This window comes from Diabrotica virgifera, chromosome 2, assembly GCF_917563875.1.
Source record: "Diabrotica virgifera virgifera chromosome 2, PGI_DIABVI_V3a".
Taxonomy (NCBI): domain Eukaryota; kingdom Metazoa; phylum Arthropoda; class Insecta; order Coleoptera; family Chrysomelidae; genus Diabrotica; species Diabrotica virgifera.
In genome coordinates this window covers 204,949,564-204,976,857 of record NC_065444.1, presented here as the reverse complement: position 1 = coordinate 204,976,857, position 27,294 = coordinate 204,949,564, and the positions used below count along the sequence as shown (strand labels likewise).

General features: G+C 35.6%; 1 protein-coding gene and 1 long non-coding RNA gene across 2 annotated transcripts in view; one reads left to right on the top strand and one right to left on the bottom strand.

The window, feature by feature from the left end:
- LOC126880901 (inactive dipeptidyl peptidase 10-like) overlaps positions 1-27,294 on the bottom strand; it is a 378,845-nt gene that overhangs the window by 27,865 nt on the left and 323,686 nt on the right. The window contains exons 8-9 of the mRNA XM_050644976.1: positions 25,865-26,329; positions 3,709-4,064 (exon numbers count right to left, since the gene is read on the bottom strand). Coding sequence (XP_050500933.1) covers positions 3,709-4,064; positions 25,865-26,329 — 821 coding nt within the window. The remainder of the gene's footprint in view (positions 1-3,708; positions 4,065-25,864; positions 26,330-27,294) is intronic.
- LOC126879767 (uncharacterized) lies at positions 6,432-8,203 on the top strand. The gene is made up of 2 exons (XR_007696254.1): positions 6,432-6,780; positions 7,285-8,203. It is a non-coding gene; the product is annotated as an uncharacterized LOC126879767 (long non-coding RNA).

Here is a 27,294-nt window from a genome sequence, read left to right as displayed (position 1 = left end):
ACAAATTAATGCAGTTAGGTATAGGGAGTGCTTAAGTAATTAAAATGTACCATAAAACAACATTTCACTACAATACTAAAATACAGGGTGTTCTATTTAATAAAACTCAGAAAATACTCATTCCGAGTTTCGACCAACCATGTATACTAAAAGGAAAAATTTAACTATATCAATAATTCCTGACAATAGTAGACTACATTAAAAATCATTTAAACATAAATAGAGTTTATTATGTCAAACTGCTACAAGCCTACAGGGTGTGAATGTTGCTACGAAATTAATAAGAGAAAGATCTTTTAACCTACCCAGTATAATATTATAAAACCTTATATTTAAAGAAAGAAAAAGTCGATGAAAATCCAAAAATGTAAAAATATACAGGGTGTCCCATTTAAAAAAACGTTACAATCAACTTCCGGTATAACCGGAAGTAGCAAAGAGACCAAAATATTTTCATTAAATAGTTCACACCTCAAAACCCATGTATAACAATTTTCATGATTTTCTTACCTTTAGTTCTCGAGATATTTCTAATAGGCCCTTTATCTGCCTCACCCGTATACATTGTAAATCCTAAATCACGATTTCCAAAGTTAATACATTGTAAATTATGATTCGGGAATGCTCCTAGTAGCATTTAACGTGTCTTGGTTTGTTTATTTCTACTGCATCTTGATTGTAAATTTAGTAGAGTGTTGACATTTTCAAAATCCTCAGAAATATTTAGGATCTTTTTAAACGTTTAAAGAAATCTTTGATTATTTAGTTCTTCAAATATAATTCGTGTTTGCGATAATTTATTTAATGAATGGAAAATCCGATGTCGAGGCACATAGGCAACGATTATAAAAAACACTGTCTTACATACCTTACCGGTTTGGTTATATATAAAAGCAAACTGCTAATATTAAAGTGTATGACTAATTGATAGAGTGAGTCTCCATAGATAAAGGAGTGAGGCAAGGATGCATTCTGTCCCATGTGTTGTTTATTATACAGTGATGAGCGCGCTAATAACTGGCAAAATAATGCAAAAGTTGGAAAATATAATACATTGTGGAGTAAAAAAGATGAAACTATTAGTAGAGGTGGAAATTATCGATATAAACGTATAAATTAACATTAAATTACATAGTTTTCCACCATTAGACGTATCGGAGAACTAGGACAACTGCCACTGGGACAGGAGAATTTTATAAAATACTCCTGTCACAGACGTCTAAAGGTAGGAATTTGCTATTTTTTAAACAAAAAATTTGCACTATCTCGATTTCTAATGGACCGATTATCCTCTTTCAAAATTTTATTTGGCTTGTTTTTCTTTAAGAATCAAAATATGATGTAATAAAGGGTATGTATATCTTTATTAGGTTATTGGTTAAAAGTATTTAAACAACGAAATTATAAAATTGTGGAAATTAATAAATTCCCGCCCAAAAATTAGGCTTATCATGTTAAAGATTCGGATTAAGCGGATCAAAATAGATAAAAATAAGTTATAAAATCGCATAGATCTCAATCGGCCACAAAACACCTATTTTCCCGTAGACTATACCGTGATGAGCGCGCTAATAACCGGCAAAATAACGCAAAATATGGAAATAGTCCATGTGGTGAGACCGCTCCCGTCTGAAAAACATTTCTAATTCGGTTTCTCTGCGGATTCATATTCAAAATATCCCCTTTAAACAAATCTGAAGGCTGCTGGACGGAATTTTTGGGCAGAAATTGTTTAAACAATTTTTTTAAACAAATACATAAGATCACCTTCTATTGATACAAAAGATATATTTTTAGGTTTTTTGGGTCAATCTAAACAAGAAAGGTATCTTGTGATTTTTCTCAACATTGACAGTTTTCGAGTTATAGGCGATTTAAAATCTAAAAAATGCGAAAATATGCATTTTAGAGGCTTAAAAACTCATATTTAAATTAGTACTTTTAAGGGTGCCAAAAACTTGGATTAAAGTTTAAACATTCCTTTTCTAGATTCCGAAGAGTGATCGGGTCTAACTTCAATTTAGACAGTAGTTTTTTAATTGTTAATTATGCGTGTCCATCCGGTTTTTTGTCGGTGCGGCGCGCACTATTTTCAAAAATCTCCTATTTTCCTCCGAAAAATATTTTTTCTAGATTCTTTGGGACATTCTAAATAAAATAAATTTGACATTTTTCTCAAAAGTTACTAGTTTTAAAGGTATAATTGATTTAGAATCCGAAAAATGACAAAAAAAAACACATTCTCGCATTTTAAATCGCTTATAACTTTAAAACTAGTGACAATAGTCAAGTTTCTTGACATTTTTCTCAAAAGTGACTAGTTTTAAAGTTATAGGCGATTTAAAATCTTAAAATGCGAAAATACGCATTTTCGAGGCTTAAAAACTCATAATATTTAAATTATTATTTTTAAGGGTGCCAATAAGTTGGATTAAAGTTTAAACATTCCTTTTTAAGATTCCGAAGATTGATCGGGTCTAACTTCAATTTAGACCATAGTTTTTAATTGTTAATTATGCGTGTTAACTATGCGTGTCCATCCGGTTTTTTGACGGTGCGACGCGCACTATTTTGAAAAATCTCTTATTTTCCTCCGAAAAATATTTTTTCTAGATTCTCTGGGACATTCTAAATAAAATAAGTTTCTTGACATTTTTCTCAAAAGTTACTAGTTTTAAAGTTATAAGTGAACACATTCTCGCATTTTAAATGGCTTATAACTTTAAAACCAATAACTTTTGAGAAAAATGTTAAGAAACTTATTTTATTTAGAATGTCTCAAATAATCTAGAAAAAAATATTTTTCGGGGAAAATGAGAGATTTTTTAAATAGAGCGCGCCGCACCGGATAGAAAATCGGATGGACATGCATAATTAACAATTAAAAAACTACGGTCTAAATTGAAGTTAGACCCGATCACTCTTTGGAATCTTTAAAAGGAATGTTTATGTTTTAATTCAAGTTATTGGTACACTTAAAAATACTAATCTAAATATGAGTTTTTAAGCCTCGAAAATGCGTATTTTCGCATTTTTTAGATTTTAAATCGCCTATAACTCGAAAACTGTAAATTTTTGAGAAAAATTACAAGATACCTTTCTTGTTTAGAATGACCCAAAAAACCTAAAAATATATTTTTTGGAGCAGTGAAAGGTGATCTTATGTATTTGTTTAAAAAAATTGTTTAAACAATTTCTGCCCAAAAATTCCGTCCGGCACCCTTCAGATTTGTTTAAAGGGGACATTTTTGAATATGAATCCGCAGAGAAACCGAATTAAAAATGTTTTTCAGACGGAAGCGGTCTCACCACATGGACTAAAAACATATTGTGAAATAAAAAGAAATGAAACTAGTGGAGGTGGGAGATTTAGCGATAAAAACCTATAAACTTACATTCTATTTATTGTTTCCCACCTTTAGACGTATCAGAGGAGTATGTCTACTAAAACTGTCACTGTCACAGTGGCGGTTGCCAAACTGGTCCGATACGTCTAAAGGTGGGAAAAAATAAGTAGAATGCCAGTTTATTGGTTTTTATAGTTAACTCTCCCACCTCCTTTAGGTTCATTTTTTATCTCACAACTTAATGTGTTTTCGATCTTTTGCGTTATTCTGTCGGTTATTAGCGCGCCCATCACTGTATAGAAAATGAATAGTTAATAATATTTATAATAAATAATAATGTGGAAAAAAATTAAATACTTACTAAAATACCTCCAATTTGTAATAGGAGATATACTAATGGAACAATTTATAACTTGATGAAAATCTTGTAAAAGCATCATTGCAGCTGCGAAACCGCCATAACCTTTACCAATGATACAAATCTTGCTTTTATCAATAAACTTAAAAGTATCTCTTAAGTAAGTGAGCACTGCTAGCTGGTCCTGTACTTCAATGAGGCCTATTCTACGTTGTATTTCTCTTCTCATTTTTATGCCTTGAAAGCCAGAACCCCTGGCATCTATTTGAGCTACTACGTAGTTTCTAGTACTTGCTAAAAACCATGGCCATGATATTTCCCATTTGGAAGATACGGTTTGGGAAGACGGTGCGGCATCGCTGTAAAAATATTTACTTCAATAATCTTGTATTGCTTTACTTTTAATGTTATCTAATCTTAATTAATAATAGGGCATTAAAAAACTAAAATTTAAATTTAAAACTTAGCGACCTGGATCCCGCGTACCAAAAAAATTTGATCAATAACAAGCTGAAAATTTGTTAATAGCTTAACGGTGTCTAGTCGGACAAACTTTGATGTACGGGAACACTGTAACAGGGGAAGTTTTAATTGTGGAACCGTTTAGAAATTTGGAACGTCAGATTACGAAAACGTCCCATGTATTTAGTCGGACAGAACATCCAATTGATTTGCGACCCTTTCATGGAACTCTCATGCAAAAATCAGACTGCTATTACTAACCAACATGATTCCTATCATTTGACATGTTCTTCGTGTTCCACTCAATAAAATGCCCAGTTGGTGATAAACACCAGTCTGATTTTTTGCATGAGAGCTTAATGAAATGGTAACAAATCAAATGGAAGTTCTGTCCGACAAAATACATGGAACGTTTTCGTAGTATGACGTTCCAAACTTTTAACCTGTTCCACAATTAAAACTTCCCCTGTTCCAGTGTTCCCATACATCAAAGTTTGTCCGACTAGACATCGTTAAGCTATTAACAAAGTTTCAGTTTGCTATTAATCAACTTTTTTTTTGATACGCAGGATCCAGGTCTATTATTCAATCAATACTTTTTTTATTCTTTGTAGATTATAATAAGGCACAGATGAAACATGTTTAACTATTTTAGGTAAGAAAGCAAAATTTACTTCAAATTTTCGGTGGTACCATAGACAGTTTTACACTAGAGGCACATTGAAAAACAGACAGAGTCATGTCTATATAAAAAGAAGAAGAAGAAAAGAGAAGAATATACAGTATAATGCCAATTTATCGAATAGGTATATTCATTATTTCAGAAACAGACTACTTTTTAAAAATACTTATTTTGAACAACCGTCGGTTACTATGGATATTACGTTTTCACTATGGTGTAATGACGTAATCGACGATTTTTTTATTACAAACCGAGGTTTCGAGATACCTGATCTTCTAATCGGCTTTGCAATGATGCAATTAATTGAATACTTATTTCTACAGGTTTCACCAAAACGTTGGTTTATCAATACAATTAACTTATAATAAATATTTAATAAACACAACACTAAAATGCATTTACAAGAAATATTGAAATTGACGACCTTCAGCAATGATGAAATGAGAAAGGCTGGCAGTAAATTCCTTCCTAACGGTTTCGATGACTTCAGGAGTTATTTGTGCAATATCCGTTCTGATGATTTCCTTTAACTCTTCTAGATTATTCGGCCAATTTTGATACAACTTTCTCTCCAAATATCCCCTTAGAAAAGTCTATCGGGCTAAAATCTGGAGTCTTTGGTATCCATTCAATAGATCCTCTTCTATTTATCACCTAATTGGAAAAACGTTATTTAGGTAATTTCGTATCTCAACATCGCAGTGTGGGAGAGCCCCAGATTGTTGGAACTACAACCATTTGCATTTGAAAATAGATGATATAGTTGTAGCATCAGGTAATTCTGACGAAATTCTAGATAATAAGGAGCAGTTAACTCTTCCTCTAAAAATGTGTTCCTAACATGCACCTACTCAGCATATTCACCGCCTCAGGGTAATTGTGTTCTATATTCTTCAGCATGAAATTTTCACATGACCAGCATCAATATATCTGACGATTTAGGTGGCTGTGGAGCGGAAAAGCAGCTTCATTTAAAAAAAGTACCTTTTCCATGAAACTATGACCACTGTTACACCGTACCACAAGGGTTTTACAGATTTCGATTCTTCTATCAAAATCATCTTTTAACAGCTCCTGGAACAGATGTACCTACTTTGTACATATGTCATTTCTCCGTGTTTAGCAGTCCAACAACAGTTCATTCATAATCATTATTATCTAGTGCGACATACCTCGAATTAGCATGGGAATTTTCTTGAAACGCCAGTACATTCCAGTTTCATGTCTTAGAGTATTAATTTTGCACCACTTCTTGGGAGATTTTTAACATGGCCCGTGTCCCCAAGTGTTTTTTCAATGGTGCTAATTTTTAATTAGGAAATCAGTTCGAGAGTAGAGTATTTGGCATGAGTAAATTATGTACTTCTACTTGCGTCCTTACTCTATATCCATAACAAATAATGATTAAAATCTAAATTCGTTCTATTTCTCTAAGTTTCATTCTTAGTAATACTGTTAGTAACGTCGACAAAAAACTCGAACAGCAAAACTTTTATGGCTATTAGTTGACAGATTCAGAAATCATTGTGTAACGGTCACGTTACAAAATTAGCTCTTTAATTATTATTATAATTATTTTCCCTCGGTCTCCATTTAAATTCTCTAATTTCTCGTATAGGACTACTGGGGTGACGTCATACCTCGGTGATGGAACGTACTCCACCTATCGAGAATGATTTCGTTTTCTGAGAGAATTTGACGTTCACCTTGGCGGAGAAACGTCTCTCGTTCGTCACTTGGTTTGTGGCTGCTAATTAAGTGGGTTGGTTTGGTACTTGGTACTGGTACCATGAAATGGCGAATGAGTTCCATACACCTTATTTTATAACATCAATCCAGTTTTTTTTAAGTAAAAAGTTACCAGCAAGGGTTGTCTGGAGTTAGGGAGACGTGTGTGACAACTCCTGTTGGAGCCTAATAGGAATCATTCGGTGAGATTTATTTTTTTTGTAATAATTTTTTAATTAGCCATTGTCATGTGTTTTTTGTTGTGGAATATTTAAAATATTAGTCCCATTGTTAAACTTTCTTAGTCAATCTATTAAGGGCAGGGTGTAGATGATTTCGATCTTTATATTATCTTTATATCGATCTTTATATTAATGGGGTTTTTGGTTTTACATAACCAAACATTTTTGAAGTCCTCAAATTAATATTGGAAATAATTACCATTTCTCTGTAGGTTTTAAATTTATTGAACATCCAATATTTTATAAATTCAATATATTTTTACAGATATTTCCTCAAATAAATCATTTCAGTGTCATTTATTCATGTCTTCACACTTAAAATAGTTCAAGGTTACCTGAGATTTGTTTTTTTGTTCCATTTTTAATGGCCGGTTTTTCTATACTATTGCTTCTAAAAAGTATTTCTTCTTCCCTTTACTTTTTGCTCATGTTTAAAATGGGAAATAAAACTGGGAATGTTTTTAGCCATTTGGAAGAAACCCTAACATGAAACCGTAGCCCTTTGACCACCCAGGGAAACCACTGCAGCCACGGCCAAGTCACCATTGGGAGTATGTCGATTTGGGAGCAAGCTATGGGAGCGTTCCAGCTCAATTTTCGTCTTGGCACCTGGGCCTACAGGAGTCATGGGGTCGCACCATCCTGGTGCATCATTTTCTAGGATGTAACCGCAACCTCGTTTGGGAACATTTAGTGAGGTGTTTTAGTAACTATTGGTTTTTTTTATATTTCAGACTATCTGTTAAATACACTATGTTTTTTTTCCAGATTTAGGTTACCTCTGGTTTTTTTTTGACATATTTGTATATTAGATTATTTGGTTCCCAAACTTTGTATCTACGGTAACTTCTTGTGCACAGGAATAAGCCTAGAGAAAATTAGGTTTTTAATACTTTATTATTGGTTTATGTAATTCGGGTAAATTTATTTTTTAATATTACTAGCTTGTTTCCCAAATATTTTACTGTTATTCGCTTTATTCCATTTACTCGGTTAATTTAGGTCATAGTCGGTATTTATCTCAACTTCATTTCTACTTTAGTCAATTGTATATTTAACTTTATTTATTCATTATTGTATTTTCCCTTAGTGAGGCTTGGGCCTATTTATTTGTAGTATTTTCATCTTTGTCAGTTTCCTTTAGTTGTACGTAGCAGGCGTACTATAACCATTTGGTAGAAGACTTATGTAATTTTGTACCCTATATGTTAGTGAAAGGTACTTATACCTGTAATTTTGTAACAGGTAACATTGTTGTTATCTTAGGTTGAACATAACTTTTGCAAACTTTTGTCATGTTAGAGTCACATAATATGAACTTGTTTAACTCAGAGATTGTTAAAAATCTGGTAGTTCATTTTAATAAATGTTTATTTATTTTGTATATCATTTATTTTTATTACTCCTTTATGTTCATTATTACAGGTTTAATATATTTAATATTTGACAGCAGTGTAAGATACCTGGGAGAATGATCGAAGATCATTTTCATGGCGCCCATGATTAGTTAGTTTTATTTATTTTGTTCGTTTTTAGTCATTAGCCATCTCCATTCATTTTCAGTACATTATTCTTATTTTATTATTTCATCTTTTAGTCATCATTACTGTCTATATAGAGCTACTGTTCTTCGACAGGCATGCAAACGAGCCGTATCCATCCTTGAGTGTCAAGTTGCTCTCTTGCATCTATAGCTAGCCAACTCTATTCAGTTTGCCTCTGTCTCTTCCCACTTCTACTTCTATCCCTTCTAATTCCCCTTTCTTCAGTACTACTGCACTTTAGTAGTATTTTTTTTTATTATTTTTCCTATTGCGGCTTCTCAACGTAGAAGCCACTTCACCCTTTTCTTTACACTCACCCACTACATCTTCTTTTCAGCCACAACTATTTAGTTACTTAGTCTTTTTTTTTCTTACTTCTGTTGGAGTATATCTTTTTACTTTCACTCCAACAGAAGTTTTCTTCTTTTTGTTACAATTGACAATACCGAACAGTCGATTACAATAGTGCCTTAATGTTGTGAAAATAATAATATTTGATCATGACTGATACTACAATAATTGAATGCCAGATATACTAGTGATTTTACCCTTTAATTTTAGAATTAATAAACTTTCAAAAGAATTTAGAAAATCCCGCAGCGAAATCAAAAAGCGCTTGTAGTCTGTAAACAGTGACTCTTCTTCTTCGATGGAAACTGTCAAAAATTTGTTTAACAAGTTTCAACGTGATGGCACGTCGATTTTTGATAAGTCACTCCCAATTACCATGGAAACGGCTACCACTGATGATAACGTGAAATAAGTCCATGATCACGTAATGATAGACCGCGGACTGAAGGTGCGTGAGATAGCTGCTGAGGTCCCAGTTTTAGATCCCAGTAGGGCGAGTAAGGATCTAAAAGATCTCGTTGGTTATATCGTGCATGAAATTTTGGGCATAAAAAAGCTGTCGGCGCGATGGCTGCCGCATTTTCTAACTCCGAACAGAAAACGCAACCATGAGACCACTTTAAAGTAGTGTCTGATGCTATTTAAGCGTAATCCATAATATGAGTTTCTACGTTGTTTCATAACTGTCGACGAAACGTGGTTCCATTGGTATACACCAGAGACCAAGGAACAGTCGATACAGTGGACGTCACCCTTGTACAGGATTTATATTAGCATCCAAAAATAAGAGTCATCCATATCGATTAAATTTTTAAAAAGTCAAACAAATATTATTTACATAATGCAATAAAAAATGAAATGGGGGTTTACATTACGTAAATGGGTGACATTGGTTTTGCAATGTAGGTCACTCGTCTTGAAAACAATAAAGTCTTCAGTTATGTTACTATTAGGAATTCGTGGTCACATTCAGGTGAAGTCAATCATAACAGAACAATTACGATTTATTTATACATACGGAGAAAGTAAAGAAGAGATTATTCATTATTCAGACACCGACGTGGTTAGATCAGAGACGTTGTCCACCAACTAGTTACTGTCGTATTTAGTGTTCTAATTAAAAATATTCTGGTAAATAGTGTTTTAACAAATCAACCTCATCACGGGGGTAACAACCACCCCCAGGACCACCATATGGCGATCCTGCCAGGATATATTTAAAAAAAATCAGTTATCTCATTACTTCAAGACCACCATACCCTGCACACGTGCTCCGAGGAGGGCGAAGACTGTCCAATCGGCCGGAAAGGTGATAACCACCATTTTCTGGGATTCGCAAGACATGATCTACATCTAATTCCTGGAAAAGAGCAAAACAATCACAGGGCTTTACTATACCGCATTATTGGCCCGATTAGACGCCATATTTCAGAAAAAAACAGTCCCAATTGGAGAGGGAAAAAATACTCTTCCACCATGACAACGCTCCGGCTCACACCTCCGCCATCGCCATGGCCAAATTGGTCGAATTGGACTACAAACAGCTATTACATCCAACGTATTCTCCAGATTTGGGCCTGTACGACTTCTTTTTGTTTCCAATTGTAAGAAAGACACTCGCTGGCAGAAATTTCCCAAGTAGCAATTTTACGACCTGCAACCAATTTTGTCCTAATGGGACGTTAAATTTAAGGACAAAATTGGTTCACAATAAGACTTAACCAAGGACAACCTCTGTTTTTCCTATGGACCAACGTTGCTGCTAATAAGTAATATAATCTGATGACCAACTGACATCGGGATTAACGACGTCAATTATTAGGATAAGGTTTGACGTTAAGCTGACGTCGGTCTTAACCTATCTGAAGTATAAGTGCAATTAAGTGGCTTACATCAACGACTACCCAACGTCGGGAATTACAACGTATTTTTTAGGATAGATGCCAACGTTCAGAGGACGTTGGTGTTTTATCGAGTATGGTAGACGTATTTTTCGGGAAGACGAAAACGACAATCCAACGTTGAGAATACCAACGTTAATTATTAGGTTAAGGTTTAACGTTAAGCTGACGTCGGGTATAACCTCTATACTACAATGTAATTTACTGGAAGACATTTAACGACTGCTCAACGTCGGGGATTACAGAGTATTTATTAGTATCGAACCCAACGTTCAGGAGACGTCGGGTGTTTTCTCAGTAGGTATATGGTAGATTGCTGCGTGTACTTGCGGGAAGGTGAGAACGACAATACAACGTAGGTAATAACAACGTAGTACTTAAGTAAAGTTGTATATGTTAACCTGACGTCAAAGTTTTTTTTATAAGATACCTGTAATTTACTAAAAAACGTCGACGACTATCCAACGTCGTAAAGTAAATTTTCGACAATTGGTTGTTTAGTTTCCAACTAAAAAACGACGTAAAAATTTGCTGATTAGGGCCTATCTGACTTGACTCATCTTGACTTATATGACTATAATATGACAGATATTACATTGCATAACATAACCTTACTTTTTTTGCACTTGGTTTTTCTATAAACAGTATATTAACAATAACAATTTCTTGAATGAAAAACCTATATAGTTAAAAAAATATATAGTTGTTCTTTGAGAAAAACAGTGTCTCAAAATGAAGGTGAAATCCATAGAGTTATATATTAGCATAGAGAGAGTATCATTCAGAGCAAAAGTGACGACACCATCTTTTTTATTTGGATTAGTGCTGTTTCACTCTTACGCATAGTAAAGCTGCTACAGTTGTCCTCCTCTTCCGTGCCTATATTCACACTGAATGTCATCATAGATTTTCGATACAATGTGTTAGAAAGAGATGCAGCAAACCAGTCCATGAGATCTTGTCGTCAGGAAGCGCAGAAGGTAGGCTCCCTCTATGTTAATATATACCTCTATGGTGAAATCACAAAAGAAAATGCAAGTCACCCGTCAACTGTCAAATGTCAATCTCAAATCGTCCACCAGATTAAGGCGTGTTCACGACGACGACCGGTCGTCGGGAGTCTGTCGTCAAGACCAGGTTGTTTGCGCTTACTTTAGGACGTATTAGGTATACCAATAGGTAAATTCGAGGTGTGCAAGGTAAAAATAGGTTATACTAAAGGTCGGCAGGGGGTGTCCTTGTCCAAATCAGTTAAAATATAGTGCAATTTAGGTCGCGAGTCAAATCCGCCATTAATGAAAGATCGCCATGGTTCAGCCATTTTTTGAAACATAATGTTTGGCAATTTTTTTGCTAGATTTTAATGAATATTTGATTTTAATTAACGAATTTTGTTTATATATAAATCAAGGATAATTTTGTATGGGTCTAGACATAATAATATGTTTTTTTAATTACGATGGTTATTTCTATTTTTACCGTTTTGTTCGATTTAACCTGTAAATTTCTGAGGCGCTTTCAATTTTTAGCAATGTTTATATCTAGTTTAACAGTACACTTCCTTGCGTTTGTAAATTTTCGACCACATTATGCAATGAGGCAGATGATTAATAAAATATTTATACAAGGCACTTAGGTTATATTCTGAATAGAGTAGGAACCTACTTAAATAAGTATCAACAGCCATCTTAGTTTCTGATGATTTAATATCCTCCAAGATTATTAACCTATTTGGTACAAATGAAGTGTGTCGGCCGTACTTCTGTGGTAGAGAATTTTATACTATTACTTTACAAGACCAAAGTCCTAAAAACTAACGTAATTTGACGATAAAATATCTCGAGCTGAGAAGTCGAGAGGGAGACGTCGAGGCAACCCGTATTTCTATTCCCCACTTAGGTGCAAATAGCGGTTTTCTGACCATCGTCGCAACGTCGCGCGTCGCGTATTAACGTTGGGGCATTTAATCCAACGTTAAGACGTCCTAATATTACGTCCAATTGCTTCTTGGGTTATGTCGAATAACGAGTTCATCACCGCCACGGAAGCCTACTTTGCAGACCTCGAGAAAAGGCATTTTTCAGACGGGTGAAGAAGGTGGAGCATCGCTGGGTCAAGTGTAGGAGAGAGTCGGCTAATTGTGCTCGTCGGGTAATTGTGCGCATCAATGTTTCTAATCTCCTATTTAATAAAATTGCAAAAACTATATTGTCGGGCCATCTAATAGCAACTGCCATATCTATCCGACACAAACGAACGTCGGGAGATACTTTACCGGTTGGCAGTTATCGTTAAGATGTTTTCGCTTGGTATGATATTGTTTGTGTGTCTGAATAAATCAGCGATAACTTTTTTTCTTGACAGAAATATAGTTTAAATACTATGTACTTATATCCTTTATTTATTTACCATTTTAAACACTGATATAGATAGTTTTGCTTGATTCTTTTTTGTTTTTATCAAATTTTGTATTATGTGGTGAAGTGTAACGTCGTCTAATGATGCGCATTGCGCACCATTAGCCGGCAAGGTATATAAAGGCATTTTTTACGTTTTGTGACTGCGTCATTAAACGTAAACAAGCGTTAAACAACCGTCAAAGAAGAGAAAGGGGCAAAGAGAAAACCACGAAATTGAAAAAGGTACAAGAAAGAAAATTTTTGAACACGACAGCTCCGAAGTTATTTCAGAAAGTGAACTGTGCCATGATGATGAGTTGGACGATCTCGCGTCAGATCAAAATGACTTCTGTGTATTGCCGTGATGGTAGCAAAAAAGACGAGGTATGGTGCAAGTGTTCGATATATTGTCAATGGTCTCATGCAATGTGTATACGAAAGGATAGTTCAGAAGGATATATTTGTGACTTCTGCGATACTGATGTATGTATATATATTTTTTAAAATATTTGTAACTTTGTTTCTTTTCGTTTTCCGTATATTTGTTTGTCCCTTTAATATTTATGCTTAATAAGCTACATTTTAGAAGGTAATTTTTAAGTTCTATTATTGCGCACAGTTATTCGGCAAATGCGCACCATTAGCCGAATAGGTAGGGTAATTGTTCGCATTACACTCTTTGGAAATTTCGCCTCTCACTCTTCTACTGTTTAACCATTCATTAAATGAGGTCCCTACCAATATACCTAAGCCTTTAAAGTATATGTATCTTCAAAAAATTTGGAAACTGAGAGGTTTGCAGTTGGTGAAATATCCTGAATTAGCATTAGGTGCGCACCAATAGCCAACTCTCCCCTATCGAGCTAAAAGGAAACTACGTTCAGAAATAAATGCCCACTTTTCCAAAATTTTCGTTATTCTGTTGAAGGCTTAATAGCTTAGTACTTATCGGACTGCCCTAGTAACATTGAACTCAAAATTAATTTTGTACGTATCCTGTTAAAAATTACGGATCCAATTAAAATTCAAATGCACAGAAGACAAAGCGATAATAAAATTTTAAGTCTAGTTATTGCGTCTTGTAAATTTACTGCGGTATGCTGATCCAAAACATAATTCAGCACATTTGCTGTTTAATGAAAAATTCTGCTCGTGGATATATTGGATTATTGTTGAAATACAACCGATGAAAAAATTTGATATATTTGCACGAACCCCTGTCAGTCTGATTACCAACCCTTTGAAAAGGTTTATGGTATTTCATAAACTTTTGTTAAAAAAACACGTACATTCTCGTCGTAACAAACATTCTTCAATGTTTTTAATTTTAGACTGTATGCAATTATTGTAGAAAACATTTGTGAAAAGAAAACACTTTGATAAATATGTGTGCCATTTGTATTTAGTTAGAATTTACTACATATCGTTATTTACAAAAAAATAACTCGAAAGTATACAAAAAATGTTTTACCCATTAATCCTAATATATCAATAATTTAACACGTTGACGGACATTGCGTCAAATGTATAAGCAAGTGTTATATCGTGTTGGTACTTAAGGGACGGTAAAAATGGCCGACTCTCGAACTTAGGAAAAACACTGAATCTACAATATACTTCTATTTAAAGATACAACGTCCATAAGCGTAGGGCTTAAGGAGGTGTTGTTTTACGTGGTAGTCGTTGAGACACCCATCTCGAGCAATGCTATAACTATAATAATAATATCTACTTAACCCCCCTAGGACTTTTTATATCTTTCTTTATCTTGGACTTGGCCAACTTTTTGCTTTCTAAAAATTGAATTATTTGTCCTATGGTTGGTCCAAGGAATTCGTAGCATTAGTCTCCAACAGAACATTTGTGTCTATTTTCTTCTTTCCGAATTTCTCAGGTTCCAGGATTCACATCCGTAGGTCAGTATTGGGAATATTAAGCAGTTGATCAACCTCATCTTTAACGCTCTTGAAATTTGACAGGCCTTCCGTATTGTGGTCATTTTTGCTGTGGCAGCTTTTGCTAGATCACATTTACGTTTTATTTTTTCTTATAGTGACCCTGTGTTCGTGATTAATGATCCCAGATATAACTATGAGCTCACAACCTCAAACCGATCAATTGTGGTTATGTGTGGATGATTGTTATGTATAGTCTATCCACTATCATGATCTTTGTCTTTGATATGTTTAGTTGCAAAACAAATATTTGACTTTCAATGCTTTATTTGCAAGAAGGGCTGTGTCATATGCGAAACGAAGGTTGTTTATTTTATGATTATTTATTAACATGGCTTCTTCCCATCCTCTTCTATAAGTGCTCTTCTCATAATATGCTCCCCATTTAGTAATATTGAATAATTGTGAAGATAGTATAAATCCCTCTCTGACACCCCGTTCTGGATGAAATTCGTTTGAAAGTGTGTCACGCACTTTGACTGATCCAGTAATGTGTTCGTATAGTTCAGTTATAAGCGAAATAATGTGTTGTGGTACGCCTACTTCTTCTGAGTCTCTAGTCAAATAATACTAAAGATATAAAAAAAATAATACACTGCAACTAGACAATAAATAAACAAATACAAAAATAACAAGAACGTGGGGTAGCAGATCCTGGACCACACAATGACTTGCTATGACACAATGTAATCAAATACACAGACAATTTATATGTACTTCTTCTTCTAAAAGTGCCTATCTTCTGGAGATGTTGGCGACCACATTGACCCATCTTATTCTATTTACAGCAGCTCGAAATAAATCAGTTGAAGTTAGACCATTCCACTTCCTAAGATTGGCCAGCCAGGATATACGTCTACGTCCAGGGCCTCTTCTGCACTCAATCTTGCCTTGTAGAATCAACTGCAGCAGTCGGTATTTTTCATTACGCATAATGTGGTCGAAGTAAGCCAATTTTCTGTTCTTTACGGTGTTAATTATTTCTTTGTCTTTTCCTAGCCTCTGGAGAATAGTTATATTATATTATATTATATTATATTATATGTACTACTTTCTGAATACTCGTAAATATTAATAGTCCAGGGCGCATCTGTTTTGAGATGGACGTTGAGAGGTGACTCAATTTTTTTTGCAGAAATTTGTTGAAAATAACTTAGATAACAATAATTAAATTATCCTCCCACACAAAAAGGTCCGGAACATTGTTTAAGTAATCCAAATGTCAAAAAATTAAGGAAAAATTCGAATTTTTTCTTCGTTTTTTGATTGTAACTTTAAAAGTATTCATTTTCGAGAAAAATTGCACTGACAAAGTAGCGTAATTGAATTTACTATATTATCGGATTGGTTAAGAATTTTAAAAATTGTCACTCTTATTGCAAAATAGCAATAATTGCAAAAAAAGAATGTGTGTGTACTTTGTACGCACGTAAGAAGTTATACTTCTACTACATATTATGTGATTTTTAAGACAATACCAAAAATTTAAAAAAATAAAAGAATGAAACGCACACAAACACATTGAAAAATGCCACAAAGAAAAAATGATTTCTGAACGATAAAAATTGTTGGCAAAAATTTTAAATACGCATTTTCTGAAAAAAAAAAATTATATAACAAATATACTTACAATCATAAAATGCATAAAAAAAATAAAAACTTGCATCGGGAATCGAACCCGTGAATTTCGAGGCGCTTTGATTCGTAATCGAAGCCTAGACTCACTCGTCCAATTCCACATTATTTGTCATGTGGAAAAATAGGGTAACTGAACGTTTTACTGTTTGACAGTTGTTTTGAATATAATTAAATTATGTAGTTTAAATTTTGTGGAAGAAAATATTAAAATATAACAAAACAGTAAGAAACCAATATATTAGATGAAGATTGGTAGAACTTTTGTTGGTAATCAAATTAAGTATGTAAATCAAAGCATTACATACCTACTGGATAAATAAATCTACGCCAAAAAATCATAATTTAAAAATAAAAATCGGACCTAATTTGGGATTTCTCTCTAAAATCCCCATTCTTGAGAAAATAAATGTACAGTAGAGCGTCGATTATCCGAACGTCGGTCAACCGAACGACCGCTTATTCGAACTATCGACTCCCGCGTCCCGCACTCGAATACCGAGCAAGCGTTAGTAATTGACGCTTAAAATGTCTTCAATTTTCTTCAATATTGTATCCAAAAATAATTATGTTGTTGACTACACTTTTTTGTTTAGTTGCTAGTTGTCATTATCAAGGTATAAATAAATATGTAGGTATATAAATATGGCTTTTATTCACTTGTGGATAAATATTGTAGCGTGATTAGTGTAATTACTTCTAATTACAATAAAACTAGCGGTTCGTAATTTATATACGACTTTATTTATATAAGTTACAGACGAATTTATCTTATACACTAAACTTATTCACAAAATATGCCCGTATTTATACCCAGTTGTTATTCTGGAACAATCGACTCCCATCTCGAGCTATCGGCTTGTTCCGCCTACGTGACGTACCTTCCAGAATTCTCCGGCGAGGCCTAGCACATCCGATTACGTCATTCTCGAGGTGTTTACTGTTATACGGGGATCGGCCAAGATTTCTCTTCCGCTACACTGCTCCCCTCTTAAGATCTGAGCGTCTCGATCAGCAACTCTAAATGAAGGCCCAGGATGGCGGAATCTACACGACTCTCCAGCTCTGCATACACCCTTCAAGAAGAAATAACAGTCTACTGTCTTTGAAGGGTACGACATCTTCGGGTTCATGCAACACACAGTGATTTGTACACCAGTTCCTCTGAAGACCACTTCAAGCATGCTTCTCACAATCTTCCAATCCAGATTTTCTACTGCATGGCCTATTTTTGGTAAAGCCAAATTTTTGATGTCATAATTACACACGATTTTCTTCAAATTAGTTAGAACACGCCATATGTTCTCGTAGCTTGGCGTGTCCGTATAAGACTTTCTGGTCACCATATACAGCAAAGATCGAGGACCATCTTCCAATCGCAGTACTCTTCCAATTTTAGGCTGCTGATTTCTTAACTCGTCCAGGCGGCCGAACTTTCTATTGAATACGGACGATATTCCTTTAGTCATCTCGAGGTCTTGGGCAACACAGTGGGCCAGAGAGACGTTTTCTGGAACACCAAACAGATCTTGCTGAACTTCTGTGGTCACGCCGAATCTAGCACTCTTTCTCGCTGCGTAATTTGACATAAATTGATTAAAACTTGGCTGTGCGACATCTTTCATCTCCTGTTGGAGGACTCGTGCTTCTTCTGTTTCATTTGAGCCAGCATATGGTGCAAGACGATTTATGTGAATAACTTTTGGTTTACCGTTTGGCAACTTCTTAATTCTATATATTACGTCATTTATTTTCTTCTTAACTTCATATGGACCATCCCATTGTCTTTGCAGTTTAGGACATAAGCCTCGACGACGTTGCGGATTATAAAGCCAGACAAGATCACCTACTTCGAAGCTTTCATTCTTGCATCGAGAATCATATTGATCTTTCATTCTGTCACTGGCTATCTGGATGTGTTGTCGGGCAAGTTCATGAATGTTGTTCATTCGTAATTTCAGGCGGTCAACGTAGTCTTCGCCTGCAACATGTTCCTCGGAAGGTCCGCAGCCAAACTCTAGGTCGCAGGGCAACCGAACTTCACGACCCAACATCAGGCAGGTTGGTGTTTGACCTGTAGTTTCATTTACGGCCGAGCGGTAGGCCATCAGGAATAAATGAATGTGTTGGTCCCAATCTCGCTGATGTTCAGATACAACTTTGGACAAGTGTTTACCCATCGTTCGGTTCATCCTCTCGACCATCCCATCTGATTGAGGATGCAGGGGTGTTGTTCTGGTCTTATTGGCACCAATCAATTTACAAACGTTTTGGAAAAGAGCTGACTCAAAGTTTCGCCCTTGGTCGGAGTGGATCTCCAAGGGAACACCAAATCGGCTAAAGAATTCTTTAACAAGTACCTCGGCAACGGTAGCAGCTTCTTGATTTGGTAATGCATAGGCCTCAGTCCATTTTGTAAAATAATCCATGGCTACCAGGATGTATTTATTTCCAGCATCGGTTTCTGGAAATGGACCTGCAATGTCGATAGCTACTCTTTCCATAGGACTTCCAACATTGTACTGTCTCATGGGTGCTCTCTTTTTACCAACCGGACCATTACCGGATGCACACGGTTCACATTTTCGGCACCATCTTCTTACATCATCTTTACAGTTCACCCAATAGAACCGTTCTCGAACCTTTTGCAGAGTCTTCGTAATACCAAAGTGTCCACCTGATGTACCGTCATGCAACTGACGCAATACTTCTGACACTTTACTTTTAGGTACAATTAACTGAAGCTTAGATTCTGTACCATCATCGTTCTCAAAGGTTCTGTACAGAAGATCATCTTTTAGTACCAGGCAATTCCATTGGCTCCAGTAGGCCTTGACTTCTGGACTACATGCACTAATGTTCTGCCAACTAGGTCTCTCACCTTGCCGCATCCAATCCAATACTCTTTTTACACATGGATCATCTTCTTGGGCGTCTTGTAACTGTTGGGGCTGCCATTGCTCATTAATTACGGTGGTTCGTCTCACGGGGCAAAATCGTTCCTCTAATTTGGCACAGTGATTACAATTCGCACTGCATGGTCGTCTCGAAAGGGCATCAGCATTTGAGTGAACTCTTCCGGCCCTGTGTTCTATCTCGTAATCATATTCTTGTAATCGTTCTAACCATCTTGCTATCTGGCCCTCTGGATTACGGAATTGTATGAGCCATTTTAGAGCAGCGTGATCTGTTCGAAGAAGGAACTTTCTGCCGTACAAGTATTTATGGAAATGTTCGCAAGCCTTCACTACACCCAGCAGTTCTCTTCTGGTAACGCAATAGTTTCTTTCTGGTTTCGACAGGACTTTGCTGAAATAAGCGATGACTTTTTCCTGTCCATCCTGGATTTGTGAGAGAACAGCTCCTATGGCACTGTTGCTAGCATCGGTATCCAAAACAAATTTTCCTGCCTGTCCCGGGTAGCTTAATATCGGTGCACTGATCAGAGCCCTTTGTAGTTGTTCGAAAGCTTTTTGACACTCCTCACTCCATGTATTTTCTTTGCCCTCCTCCGTCAACTTTGTTAGGGGCTTGGAGATATTGGCAAATCCTTTGACAAATCGTCGGTAATATGTACATAGGCCAAGGAAACTTCTAATTTCATGTTTATCTTTTGGTACTGGCCAATCTTTAATTGCATCAATCTTTTCAGGATCAGCTGTTACACCATTACTCGATACAATATGTCCTAAGTACTTAACTTCTCGTCGAAACATGTGACATTTCTTCGGACTTAACTTCAAGTTCGCTGCCCTCAATCGTTGAAAGACGTCTATTAGATTCTTGGCATGTTCATCAAAGGACCTTCCAACCACAATTACATCATCCAAGTAAACCAGGCATGTTTTCCATGTTAGACCTCTTAAAACTGCCTCCATTAATCTTTCAAATGTGGCAGGGGCATTACATAAACCAAACGGCATAGCCGTAAACTGCCAAAGCCCTGATCCTATCGAAAATGCGGTTTTCTCCCGATCGGCTGGCTCCATGTCTACTTGCCAATATCCACTTTTTAAATCGAGTGTGGAAAACCAACGAGAACCGGAGAGAGTATCCAATGTATCGTCTATTCTGGGCAAAGGATAACTATCTTTTTTTGTTACCGCATTGAGCTGGCGGTAGTCGATACAAAAACGCGTTGAACCATCTTTCTTCTTTACCAGAACTACTGGTGATGTCCATGGACTGTTCGATGGTTCAATTACCCCTTGTTTGTCCATATCCTTGATAATCTCTTCGGCTTCATCTCTTTTCGCAAATGGAAGTCGTCTAGGCCGTTGTCTGATTGGCTGAGCGTCTCCGGTATTTATTTTATGCGTTACTATGCTTGTTTTGCCCTTATCCTTCTTATCAATAGCAAAAACATCTTGATACTCTATCAGCATAGACCTTACTTTTTCCGTTCGTTCATAGTCAAGGTCTTGGCATCTTTCAATGATCATCTCGACAAGGTCTTTTGGATATTTTGACTTTGATGATTTCTCATTGGTATTCATAGAGCAAATTGAAGCCACGGGAACACACTGTCCGATCAAAGCTCCTCTACTTAACTTAATAGCAGTTTCCCTTAAATTCATAACTCTTACAGGGATGACATCTCGAACTTTTACCAAAGTTTTCGCCGTTAGGAACTCGACATTTTCTACATCTTCGACCATCCTTAAACTTCCCTCTCGGCAGTGTCCATCAAGCATGGTCATCAGAATTTTCTCACTATTACCGGGTATGGTTACGTCGCATGTAGTTAGTAAGCGGATGACATCTTCTTTGTCGTCGTGAAAGGGCAACTCTTCACCGTTGATCCTGAGAACTCCATTTTGAACATCCAATATTGCCCCCACTTTCCTTAGTACGTCCATCCCCAATATGAATTCGTCGGAGATCTCGGCAATTAATACTTGATGTTCAACTGTGGTCTGGCCAATGGATACTGACATATTAGCCTCGCCATATGTATTAATTAGCTCACCAGTCGCTGTTCTAAGCTTTACTGTTGCAGGTGATAATTTATTATGGTCTCGTACTACATCTGGACGTGCGATAGTTCTCGTTGCACCTGTATCCACCAAAAATGATCTACATCTATTACTGATACGACCTTCGATGTATAAGTTGTGGATTCCACCGGAGGACGTAAGGTTGACAGTTACTATGGGGGCTCTAGTTCTCGAGGTCGGCAGTTGCCCCTTGGTGTCGACCCGCTCTAGTTTTCCGACGGCTGTACGATCTTCTTACAATTACGACGAATGTGGCCTACGTCTCCACAATTCCAACATCTAGGCTCGCGTCTCTTTGGCATCTGATTACTTAATACTCTCCGTATCATTTCCTCCAGACGTTCATCGTTGTGTTCGTCACTTTCTTCAATGGTTCTTACTCTATGGCCTCGTGAAGTTTGACTAGCCGTTTCGTGTTCCAATGCAATAGCAAGTGCTTCATCTAAAACTTTCGGTCTTGCTAGTCGTAAAGCTTTCTGTAGTTCATTATCTTTCAGCCCATTGAGGAAGGTATCTACTGCAATTTCTTCTAAAACGCTGTCTGGCACCTCTGGATAAGCCAACCGCACCACACGAGCCACATCTGCTTCAAATTCTTGCAGATTCTCACTTGCTCGTTGACTTCTACTTCGCAGTTGTGCTTTGTATACTTGTTGTAGATGGGCATCTCCATAGCGTTTTTCTAGACGAGTGAACAAGGTCTGGTAACAATTTTCTTGACCCTTGGGAATTGACCTTAATATATCTGCAGCATCACCTCGTAAAGCAGCAGTCAAGGAAACAGCCTTTTCTTGTTCGGTCCAATGATTGGCGGTCGCAATAGCTTCAAACTGTCTAAGATATATGGACCAAGAGGACTTTCCATCAAATGGTGGTAATTTGAATCTCATATTATGCGACGTTTCGTCTCTCGGTAGTTCATCTTTCACTAAAGGATCTAACGTTGCTGCATTAACTGATGGTTGTACTTTTGTATCGGTTATCCTGCTCTCTAGCTGTTTGATCTTTTCTTCTACGGTCTCTACACTTTTCTGCATCTTATCGAATGTTCTAGAAACTTCTTCAAATTTCTCATTGTTCTGTTTACAAACTTCTTCTAGTTTTTCGTTGTTTTGCCTACAGACCTCTTTAATTATTTGAGAAGTCTCATCGAATCTTTTAGCAACATTTTCGAATTTCTCGTCGCTTTTTCTACTAACTTCTTCAAGTTTCTCGTCGCTTCTTCTACTAACTTCTTCAAGTTTCTCGTCGCTTCTTCTAGAAGTTTCATCGATCTTTTGAGAAACACTTTCAAATTTCTCGTTGTTCTGTCTACTAACTTCTTCAAGTTTCTCGTCGCTTCTTCTAGAAGTTTCATCGATCGTTTCAGAAACAGTTTTTAATTTCGATAAGATTACTTGTTCTGCTGACTGGAAGTGGAACGTCTTTGGGTCTTCTCCGTTCTTCGTGAGGACATCCTCGAGTCGTGCTTGTAGGACTATCTTGAGCCCACTGCTGTCCAGATCCCGTTCCTCGAGCTGTTCACGGAGCTGTTTTACTGTAAGTTCTTGTAGCAACATCTTTGGTCGGCACACACGTACTTTCCAAAATGTCTTTTAACAGTCTTTCCGAATACCGAACAATCAACGCACTTTAACTATTCCCGACGAATAAAGTCCAAAAGTATTTTAAAGCCTTTCCGAATACCGAACAATTAACGCACTCCGGTTGTTCCCGACGAATAAAGTTCAAAAGTCTTTTAAAGTCTCTCTGTAATTCACTTATTTATATCGCACTAAGTTAACCGAACACCGACACCAACTGTAGCGTGATTAGTGTAATTACTTCTAATTACAATAAAACTAGCGGTTCGTAATTTATATACGACTTTATTTATATAAGTTACAGACGAATTTATCTTATACACTAAACTTATTCACAAAATATGCCCGTATTTATACCCAGTTGTTATTCTGGAACAATCGACTCCCATCTCGAGCTATCGGCTTGTTCCGCCTACGTGACGTACCTTCCAGAATTCTCCGGCGAGGCCTAGCACATCCGATTACGTCATTCTCGAGGTGTTTACTGTTATACGGGGATCGGCCAAGATTTCTCTTCCGCTACAATATGTATGACTATAAATATGTATCAATATATTGTAGTTCGATTATCCGAACAAATCGGTTTTCCGAACACCTATGTCCCCCAATTAGTTCGGATAATCGACGCTCTACTGTATTTCAACCTAATCCAAATGTATAATTACAATATGATTATAATAAAAACTACTTACCAAATTAGAATGAGTTTTCCTTGTCCAAAAGTCCAAAAATATAGGTATATGAAAACTATTTAAAAAGGCAGTATAACTATTAACTAACTTTTGTTTGTTGTTTCTTTTCACACAAATTTTAAAACGCAACAACCATAAATAATCTAACTACAGCTGTGCCACAGCCGCCATATTGAATAGTTTTTGACATGTCATTTGAACATCCAATCAGAACAAAGTTATAATGCGCATGCGCCGGGATCATAGGTTTTAACATAAAAATTCATCCTCATATCGCCGGTAAAGAAGTATAACTTTAAAAACCATCAAAAAACAAGTATTTGCATTTTACGTTTACCAACTCTTTGTGCTACACTTAGGACCTTCATATTTTACACAGAAAAACTATATGATAAAATAAAACAATGCTGTAAAGTTCATTAAGATCGGTTTAACAGATTTTGCAAAATTAATTTTGCACTCCAGGTTTAGCTAAAAAAATTTTTCAAAATGTTGCAGGACTGAAAATAAAGCAGATATCAAGTTGATTTTTTTTGCATATAGAAGAGTACCGTACCCTCCATTTGCAATTTACAGGATTATAATCGATTAACTACCACGGCGTGAGATTTTTTTTAAATAAGCATTAATTTTTGGTGCTACGCGCAGGACAGTTGTGTTCGATTCACACAAGTTGATTTCCAACAAAATTTCTTCCAATCTTTATCTAATATATTATTTTCTTACTCTACATTTTGTTATTTGTATTTTAATATTTAAATTCTACAAAAATCAAACTAATTTGATTATTGCTTGTGAAATATTGTTTAAACAATTGCATAGGTTTAAAAATAATAAACTTTTATTCTCTAAGTTAAAATATATGAACAAAGAAAAAAAAGCTAAACAATTGCTAAAAAAAGTGTAATTTCAAAGGACAGTGTACGTGTTCTTATCTTGCAATAAACAAATTTATTTATTTATGTTAAAAGGTACTAAAAATTTAAATGTATCAATCATTATCAAAGGTCATTGGAATGCCCAATCAGAGCAAACTATCCGCTGTCCTGTGCCTAGCACCATTTTAAAATTAAAATTAATGTTTATTTAAAAAATTTTTGACGCCGTGATGGTTAACCGATTTTAATTTTGAAAATTGTCAATCAAAGGTACAGTACTGTTCTATATGTAAAAAAATTCAACTTGCTGACTGCTTTATTTTCAGTCTTGTACCATTTTGAAAAAAATGAATTTTTTTTGCGCAAGCTGGATTGCAAAATTTATTTTACAAAATTTGTTGACCCGATCTTAATGGAATTTACAGTATTTTTTTATTATATCATAAAGTTTTTCTGGATAAGATATAAAAGTCCTAAGTGTATCATAAATGGTTGAAAAATGTAAAATGCGAATACTTGTTTTTTTATGTTATTTTCGAAATGATTGCTATTTTGCAACAAGGGTGATAATTTTTAAACATTTTAACCAATCCTATATTGTAGGAAATTTAATTCCACAACTTTTTTGTCAGTAAAACTTTTCTCAGAAATGAATACTTTTAAAGCTATGATCAAAAAACCAAGAAAGACATCGAATTTTTCCTTCATTTTTTGACATTTTGATTATTTAAACAATGTTCCGGGCTTTTTCGAATGGGAGGAAAACTCAAATATTATTATTTGAAATATTTTTAAGCAATTTCTGCAAAAAAATTTGAGTCACCTCTCAACGTCCAAATGTACTAATATTTTTACAGATGAGCCGTGGTCTATAAACCATTTTGAATATTACATTTAGGTATTAGTTTTGGACTAAAATATTGATTAAAGTTAAATAATTGAGTAATGTTAAAATCCCTATAAGATTACGTTTAAATTAATGGTTCAAATCTTCACAGTTACTAAATTAATTCAGCGCCTTAAATCCCATTTTATTCCGTGATCCTTAGTTTCATAAATCCCTAGATTATATAAATCAACATAGTTTAGATGTCATGGATTAAAACTTACACTAGAAGTACAATTGGAAAAGTAATATCCTCGTACTCCCGTAGAATACCAGGTAAATATAATCTCACTTGAGCCTTAAAGCCATATTCGATCTCAACAGAAATCGTTTTTGTTTGAGGCGGAGATAACTTTCGAACTTTTTTCCTAAGTTTGAAACTAGTGTCTAAAATAACTCTTCTTGTGTTAGTTGAAGTTTTAACTAAGAGGACGATCGGAATCTCTGGCCCCAAGCATTCTTGGATGTAATAATTGTAATTTTTGCTAAATATCACGTTGTTGTAATCGCAAGGATAATCCAGCCATAAACTGTTGTTGATTGTGGTTTCGTTCTGGGATTCGGAAAATGTTGAGTTCTGGTCAACTTCCGGCCGACAGGTCATGCAGAACCACTGAGGAGAACTTTGGTCTGTAATTCGGATTAAATGTCGGACGCCTGGCGAATTTTCTATTGTACCAATGGCGTATCTGTAACAAAAGAAAAATGTATGAAGTATATACTAGTAATATGTATAAGAGTAATATAACATATAATAGTATAGAAAAATGTGTGGCGTGTATAGTATAAAGACTAATTAATAAAAACATATTTTTAATTATCTTTATTCTATGAGACGCTTATACAGGGTTGGTCAGAAATAAAGATATGATACATATAATTTGCAATATGGCCGATATTCCATTAACACGTTGACGGACAGAACACGTCTATAGACGTCTAATTTCCATTGATGTAATGTGGCACAACGTCTATCGACGATATTTTTAAAATAACGAGTCCTGACAAAAAATCGGTGTCAAAAATTGTCACATTACATTTAGGTACAGGTGCATATTAAATGTGACGCGATGTCCATGGTCATCGTCCACATGTTTACAAAAAATGTTAAAACACTCATTGTTTCCATAAACTATAAGCGATAAAAGAAATTCAGCAATTTCCCTATTCTACTTTGCAAAATACATATAGTGTCACAACACTTGCTTATACTAAGTTTCCATTCTAATGGCATATAAAACAACATATTGCTATTCTACATCCCACCAGAATAAAAACAATGGGAACCTTCTCTGGTTACACCTCCGAGGCTTCTACAATTTGCAAGCCATACGGATGCTAAGACTAAGGAAGATGAGGGAATTCTACAATTTACAATTCACGTCCCATCTGCTCAGCGCGGTAAAGTTCCAACGAGAATGGTTCCCTTCGTACTCGTAATCAGAGTAAACGTAAATCAAAAATGAATAACCGTTTTCAATTTCGTTGCAAAATGAAAATACAGCCGAACCATATTCTAGTCCAATCAGAGAGTGCAGCAAGCATCTCTACCGGTTTCGAAACTTATTAGTCTCTCATCAGGAGGCACATATGCTGCTCTCTCCGATCCAACCAAAACATGTTTGCCGTTTCGTTCGTTGCAATCCGGGACTTC